This window comes from Rhincodon typus, unplaced genomic scaffold, assembly GCF_021869965.1.
Source record: "Rhincodon typus isolate 14 unplaced genomic scaffold, sRhiTyp1.1 hic_rhity00003288, whole genome shotgun sequence".
Classification (NCBI taxonomy): Eukaryota; Metazoa; Chordata; class Chondrichthyes; order Orectolobiformes; family Rhincodontidae; genus Rhincodon; species Rhincodon typus.
Window position 1 is genome coordinate 5,357 of NW_025968926.1, and position 7,592 is coordinate 12,948.

Consider the following 7,592-nt stretch of genomic DNA (forward strand, 5'->3'; position numbering starts at 1 on the left):
CACGTAGTCATACAGCACGAAACTCCTAGAATCCTTACATTGCAGAAGTTGGCCATTCGGCCCATTGAGTCCACACTGACCCAACGAAGAGCATCCTACGCAGACCTACCCCCTACCCTAGACACAACGGGACAATTTTCCACGGCAAATCCACCTAACCTGCGCATCCCTGGACACTATGGGACAATTTCCCATGGCCAACCCACCCTAACCTGCACATCCCTGGACACTATGGGACAATTTCCCACGGCCAATCCACCCTAACCTGCACATCTTTGGGCACTACTATAAAACTGGTTGCTGTACTAATTGTCAAGTAAAAGGGCAGCAACACCCATCCTCCCACCATCGCAGCCCCAACAGAGGCTGCGAACGAAGGAAGCTCGCTCTAGAGCTTCTATCCCGAGGGGGCAGTCCCATTGTAGGCCTGCCCACCCCCGGATCCTGTCCAATTGGATGCCGGCTCCGGTGCTGCCGTCCAATGGGAAAAGATTCTTGACCTAGGCGATGATGGGCATACAGTTGGACCAATCAACGCACGTGGCCGTTTGAGGGCGACTGCCCTCATCAGATCGGTGGGGACTGGTGCAAGTCCCGCTACAGGGCGGGGAGTCTCCCTGATGGACGTGAAGATTCACCAATAGATGGGAGAGTATCTACGACGGGTGTTGATATCAGCCAACAGACGCGGTTGTGGGTGTTGCTTCTAGCGATGGCGGCGGATTCACCAATAGAAGAGCACCTTACTGATGATTGATATGGAGTACAGCCAATAGAGGTGGCTGGACTGCGATGGATGTGTGTTGGAACCAATGAGATGGCGGATAGTCAGTACCTGATCCGTCCCACCATACTCACTTCCGGCCGAGAGGCAGAGCGTCGGCATTCGCTGGACGGAGCGGAGGTAAGTTGGGGTGTATTCTGTTTTCTCCGCCTCTAACTTCCCTCTGCTTGCTGCCGCTGCCGCTGCCGCTCGGTTTTTACCCACCTCGATCTGAAGCCGCTTCACGGGAAATAATGTGGTGGAGATTGGATGGACGTTGGCGGCGGTTAATTAATTTGACGAAGGCCGAAGTAACGTAACGGCGGGTGGCGCGGAGGATCCAAGATGGCGGCTGGCGGTGTCAGCAACGAGGGAGGTCAGGGGTCTAGTGAAAGGTCATGGGTCAAGGGCATTGGCCAACTTGACCACGTTTTTTGGGAATCGACCCCTTGTGCCTCTGTTTGTAATTCCAGTAGTTTCTGAGGATGAATTATGAGTTGTGTGTGTAACATTGCGGTGGGATGTGATCTTATCGTCTTATTCCCGGAGATGTTTAGTTGGGAGTAGTTACTTATTTATTAGCCCCAGTTGGGGAACACTGCCACTGGGTACTGAGATTGTGAGGGGCTTGGACAGAGTGGATGGGAACCAGTTGTTTCCTATCTCCTTCGCTCCCACCGGTCCATGCCGACCATACTCCCAGACTAAACTAGCCCCACTTGCCTGCGCTTGGCCCATAACACTCCAAACATTTCCTGTTTGTGACCTTACCCAAGTGTCTTTTAAACGTTGTAACTGTACCTGCATCCACCACTTCCTCTGGAAGTTCATTCCACCCATGAATCAGACTCTATTTTTTTTAAAAAATGCTCCTTGTGTCTTTTTTAAATCTTCCTCATCTGACCTTAAAAGTATGCCCCTTAATGTCGAAATCCCCCACTTTAGAGAAAAGATCCCTGCATTTCACCTCATCCCCTGCATTTCACCTCATCTATATCCCTTATGATTTTATAAACCTCTTTCAGGTCATCCCTCAACCTCCAACACTGCAGGGAAAAAATGTCCCAGCCTGTCCTTAAAAATTCAAACACTCCATTCCCAGCAACATTCTAGTAAATCTCTTCTAAACCCCCTCCAGCTTAATAATATCCTTTCTGAGCAATGAAGGTACCATCTTAACCACCCTATCTATATCTGATTCAAACTTCAAAGAATTATGTTCCGGAACGCCTAGATCTCTTTGTTCTACAACACTACGCAAGGCCCTACTTTTAATTGTAGTCCTGCCCTTGTTTGCTTTAACAAAATGCAACACCTCACATTCATCCAAAGTAAACTCCATCTGCCACTCCTCAGACCATTGCCCAATCGATCAAGATCTCTTTGTAATCTTACATAACTATTTTTATGTTGTCGAAGGGTCTATAGAAGGGGGCACATGTCCCTACCTCTGCTAATATTCAAGGCCCAGCTGCTCCAGAGGTTTGTGAGAACATCTCTGAGCAGGTTGCTGAGGTGTGAGTGGCAAAAGGTTAAGAATTTAAAAAAGGTTAAGAATAAGGGCGGCACAGTGGCCTAATGGTTAGCACTGCTGACTCTCAGCGCCAGGGGACCCGGGTTTGATTCCACCCTCGGGTGACTATCTGTGTGGAGTTTGTCATTCTCCCCGTGTCTGTGTGGGTTTCCTCCGGGTGCTCCAGTTTCCTCCCACAGTCCAAAGATGTGCAGGTTAGGTGGATTGGCCATGCTAAGTTGCCCATAGGGACGTGTAGATTACGTGGGTTATAGGGGGATGGGTCTGGGTGAGTGCTCTAAAGGTCGGTGTGGACTTGTTGGGCCAAAGGGCCTGTTGCCACACTGTAGGGATTCTATGAATTGGTCTTGGCTGCAATACTGGGGTGAAAACGGATATCCTAAGTGAAATTATTTTGATTGCTTTACAATGAATAGATTCTTGATCAGTCGGGGAATTAAGGGTTGGGGGTAAAGGCAGGAAAATGGATGTGATAAATGTCGGATCAGCTGCAATCCTATTGAAGGGACTCTCTTATTTCTTATTGTCTTATGAGGAAATATCTAACAAAGGGGCACACTTTTAAGATGGAAGAAGATTTGAGGAGGATTTTTTTATATAACAAGTGTGTGGCGGGGGATCTGGAATGCACAGCCCAGGAGGGTAGTTGAGGCAGGTAACTTTGCACAGCCCTTAAACGAGAATAAGCAGATGAGAACTTGAAGTATCAAGATGTTTGAGGTTATTGAGGCTGAGATGAGTGTCAATGTGATAATACTACAGGAGGGGCCCCGCTTCTGCACTGTATGGATCTGTAATCCTGCCCTTCCAATGACACCACACGTCCCGTGTCCTTTTCTGCTCCACGGGATCGGAGGCCAGAGATTTGCCATATCCGTTCTGCACGGAAACACGGTGGGGTATTCCTGTGATCTTGTACTCTTAGCTGGCTCACACCAGGGGGAGATGATGTCCCTGTGGTGTTATCACTGGATTATTAATCCAGAGACCCAAGTAATGTTCTGGGCACCTCAGTTCGAATCCCAGCCCAGCAGGTGTTGGTATTTGAATTCAATAAAAAGAATCTGGAATTAATATTTAATAATGACTGTGAATCGATTGTGGGAAAACCCCATCTGATTCACTAATGTCCTTTGGTGAACGAAACTGCTGTCCTTACCAAGTCTGGCCTACGTGTGATTCTAGACCCACAGCAATGTGGTTGATTCCTAAACTGCTGCTGAACAATTTAGGGATAGGCAATATATGCTGGACGTAGCCAGAGATGCCCTCATCTTGTCAATGAATTTTTAAAACAAAAACATATTTCTGTAAACCTGTGATCATTGAGTCATACAGCACAGAAAGAGACCCTTCAGCCCAAGTCTTCCATGCCAATGAGGTTTCCCAAACTAAACTAATCCCATTTGCCTGCATTTGGCCTATATCCTTCTAAACCTTTCCTGTCCATATATCTGTCCAAATGTCTTTTAAATGTAGTAACTGATTTTGCATCTACAACTTCCACTGGCAGTTCATTCCACACGTGAACAACCAGTGTTTGATTTGGGTGGCATTAGGGGTTTCAAGCATTCATTAACCCTGATGTGAACAGATGCACAGCAACTAAACACATCGTAGAATCCCTATAGTGTGGAAGGAGGCCATTCGGCCGGTTGAGTCTGCACTGACCCAACCCCTACTCTAACCCTGTAACCCTGCATTTCCCATGGTCAATCCACCCTACCCTGCACACCTTTGGACTGTGGGAGGAAACCGGAGGAGACCCACGCAGACATGGGGAGAATGTGCAAACTCCACACAGACAGACAGAGACCTGAGGGTGGGAGTGATTCTCTATAGTGCCCACACCACCCCGTGTCCCAACCGCAACAGCCTTTCAAAGGGTTACAAATGGCAGGCTCTCACTCTCCAGCCCCAGCAAGACATGGCGGCAGGTGGTCTCTCTTACTGTCGTTTTATTGCGAGGCACTCGTTTCCAATCTCCTTTCACCCCTCCTTCTGGACTCTTTCCCCACAGTTGGAGGGAACTTTGACACCCCTAGAGTGAACACCAGCCCCTGTCTGTGTGATCCACCTGTTGGATCTAACCTCACTTTTGCCTGGGGTGGGTGGGGGTGAGCAGGATGGGATGTGTAGGTTGGTGATTCTGGTGACTGTGTGGCTCACCGCAAACCTGAGACCCAGGTCATCCTCCTGGATGTGAAAGACAGCGTATGCTGGCTGTACATGGGTGTATTTGGCTGCGTCTCGGTAGAGAGAGAGAGAAAAACTGTGTCAGTGTTTCGGGCCAGTGACTTTCAGTCAGAAATGAAGGGTTTAGGAACAAATGGAGTGGTTGGGAGGGAAGGAAGGGTGTGAAAAAAATCAAAAAGGGAAGGTCAGTGATTCGATTGGAGGGGGAAGAGAGCAGCAATAATTGGGTAATCAAAGGACCAGGTGATCTACCAGAGTGGAGGACAGGGAGGAGTCAAATCACACAAAGTGGAGGCAGGGATTGGGGCTTGGTGAGTGCAGAGGGAAAAGAACCAAACAGTTGGTCAGGGCAGCACCTCCAGAGCCTGGAAGGCAGCACTGAACCTTGTTGGAAGGTGATGTTCCTCAGGCTGGCGTTGGGGCAGGGGGAAGAGGTGGAGGGCCTGGCAGAAACTCCAGGCTCCACTGGGTGGAGAGGTGCCAGCCTGTATTTGGTCTCCCTAGTGCGGAGGAGGCTGTGCTGCAAGCGGTAGGTATGCCTCGTTGAAAGGAGTGAGTATGATGTGGTATGAGTCCTAGAGGTTTGGGGTAGAGGGAGTATCCGAGCCCCTGCGTGTTTTGTCTAATGTCCTTCTCCCCTCTTTCCCTTCCTATCAGTGGGGTGTGGAGTGACGATGAACCGGATCCGGATCCATGTGCTCCCGACTAACAGGGGCCGCCTGACCCCCCTTCCCCGGCTGCAGGAACCCCAGGCCTGTTCCTTCACCCACCGGCCGTGCTCGCAGCCCCGCCTAGAGGGCCAGGACTTCTGCCTCAAGCACATCCTCGAGGACAAGAACGCCCCATACAAGCCCTGCAGCTACGTGTCCTCCAAGACTGGCAGGAGGTGCACAGATCCCGCTCCCAAACCAGACAAGAGAGACGCGTAGGTGGCCGCCTTCTGTCGGGGTTGGGGGGAAGGAAGGGTGACTGGCGTGACGCAGACCACACGCGCGCACCCCCCTTGGGCTGCGGGGGGTGTATGGGGTACATGTGAAGTGAGCCTGCTTTGTCCTGGATGATGTTGAGCTTCTCCAGTGTTGTTGGGGTGGCGGTGGAGGGGGGCTCGAACTTGCAGGTGTTACCCCCTGCACCTGGCACCGCCTATTCTCTGGGGTTGGGCGGGGTGTGGCGGTGGGCTTTAGTAGAGTCAGGAGGGAGGTATTCACGGGGTGTTGTTGGTAGTGATGGGGCGGGGGGAGGTGGAGTTGCTGTTGTAGACTTACTCGCCGAGCCAGTGGGTTTGGTTGCAGACATTTTGTCACCCTGCTCGGTAACACCGTCAGTGTGCCTCCAGTGAAAACGTTGGTGCCCTGTCCCGCTTGTTATTTATACGCCTCAGTTTGCTGGGGTGGTTGGTATCCCTTCCGGTTCTGTTTTCTCAGTGGTTTAAATATCAGATCCAGTTCAATGTGGTTGTTGGTGGAGTCTCAGTTGGAATGCCAGGCCTCCAGGAATTCCCTGGCAAGTCTTTGTTTGGCTCGTGCTGTAATGGATGTGTTGTCTCAGTCAAATTTCTGTCCTTCTTTGTCTGTGTGTGTTGAGACCAGTGAGAATTGGTTGTGTCTCTCAGTGGCTAGTTGGTGTTTGTGTATCCTTATTGTCAGTTTTCTTCCAGTTTGGCCTATGTAAGGTTTCTCACAGTCCTTGCACAGTATTCTGTATGTTACATTGGTTTTATTGGTTGTGGGTATGGGATCCTTTACGTTCGCCAGTATCTGTCGCAGGGTGGTTGTTGGTTTGTGGGCTACCCTGATACCTAGGGGTATGAGTAGTCTTGTGGCCAGCTCTGATATGTCCCTGATGTACAGGTGACTAGTATGTCTGGCCGTGTTGTGTCGTCTTGTTATGGTCTGTTGTGGACATAATGGCGAACTGTGCTTTTTGGGTATCTGTTCCTTTTAAAAAAAGTCTGTATAAGTGCTGCTGTTCTGCTTTGTGCCGTTCCGGGTTACTGCGTGTGTTGCTCGTTTGAATAATGTCCTGATGCAGCTCCGTTTCTGGGTGTTGGGGTGGTTGCTGGAGTAATTAAGTATCTGGTCTGTACTGGAGGTCTTTCTGTACATGCTAGTCTAGAGCTTCCCGTTGTTCTTGCGTTCCACCATTATGTCTAGGAAGGGTAGTTGATCATTGTTCTGTTCTTCTGTGAATTTTATTCCGGTGAGCATGTTGTTTATATGTCAGTGGGTTTCTTCTAGTCTTGTGCGTTTGCTATTCACGAAGCTGTCATCTACATAGTGGCCCCAGAGTTTGGGATGGATAACGGAGTTGTTCGTTATGATCTGACCTGTGCCTTTTCCCCGGTAGGGTAGCGTACTGCGCCGAGCACGCTCGCAAGGCCGCCCTATCTGCCCATCAGCCATCTCGGAGGGGCAGCAGCACAGCACCCTCTCCTGAGGCTTTGCTGGCTCAGCTCAGCGGCTATGTGAAAGGCGAGGCAGGCTCCCACGACCACAGCCGGAGTGAAGCCAGCAAGATCCTTGGTACGACAGGCGCAATATCAATGCAGCTGGGGGCATGGTGGGGAACATCTTCTTACTTGTTCGGGTGTTGTGGCCGTCATTGGCTAGACCCATCTGTCCCAGTGGTGCGTGAGTAGAGGGGAGGGTTTACATGTAGGGGCTCAAAGGGAAACCTGGGGGCGGTGGTGCCCCTTGTCGTTCCAGAGGGGTAAGGGGTTCGGAAGGTGCTGTCAGTCGAAGGAGGAGCCTCGGTGAGTCGCTGCGGTGCGTCTCGTAGATGGTACACACTGCTGTGGCTGTGCATCAGAGGCAGGGGAGGAGGGAGCTGCTCTGTCCCTGGACGGTGTCGAGCTTCTCGATTGTTGTCAGAGCCGTGCCCCGTCCAGGTGAGTGCGACGTGTCATCACCCCCCACCCACAAAACACCTTCACACCCCTGACTTGTGCCTTGTCGATGGGGTGGGGGGCTGGGGTTGGGTCAGGAGGGGAGTTATTCACTGCAAGATTCCCAGCCTCTGAGTAACACCACTGAACGTCAAGGAGGCGATGGTTAGATTCTGTCTCCTGTTGAAGACGGATCACACGTTCCTGTGATTATA

General features: G+C 50.8%; 1 protein-coding gene across 1 annotated transcript in view; it reads left to right on the forward strand.

Annotated features, from left to right (window-relative positions):
* The first annotated feature begins 816 nt into the window (after nt 1–816).
* Nucleotides 817–7,592, forward strand: part of kansl2 (KAT8 regulatory NSL complex subunit 2) — a 12,640-nt gene continuing 5,864 nt past the window's right edge. Inside the window, exons 1-3 of the mRNA XM_048593614.1 lie at nt 817–904; nt 5,151–5,418; nt 6,840–7,015. Of these exons, the coding sequence (XP_048449571.1) occupies nt 5,168–5,418; nt 6,840–7,015 (427 nt within the window). The 5' untranslated portion in view covers nt 817–904; nt 5,151–5,167. The remainder of the gene's footprint in view (nt 905–5,150; nt 5,419–6,839; nt 7,016–7,592) is intronic.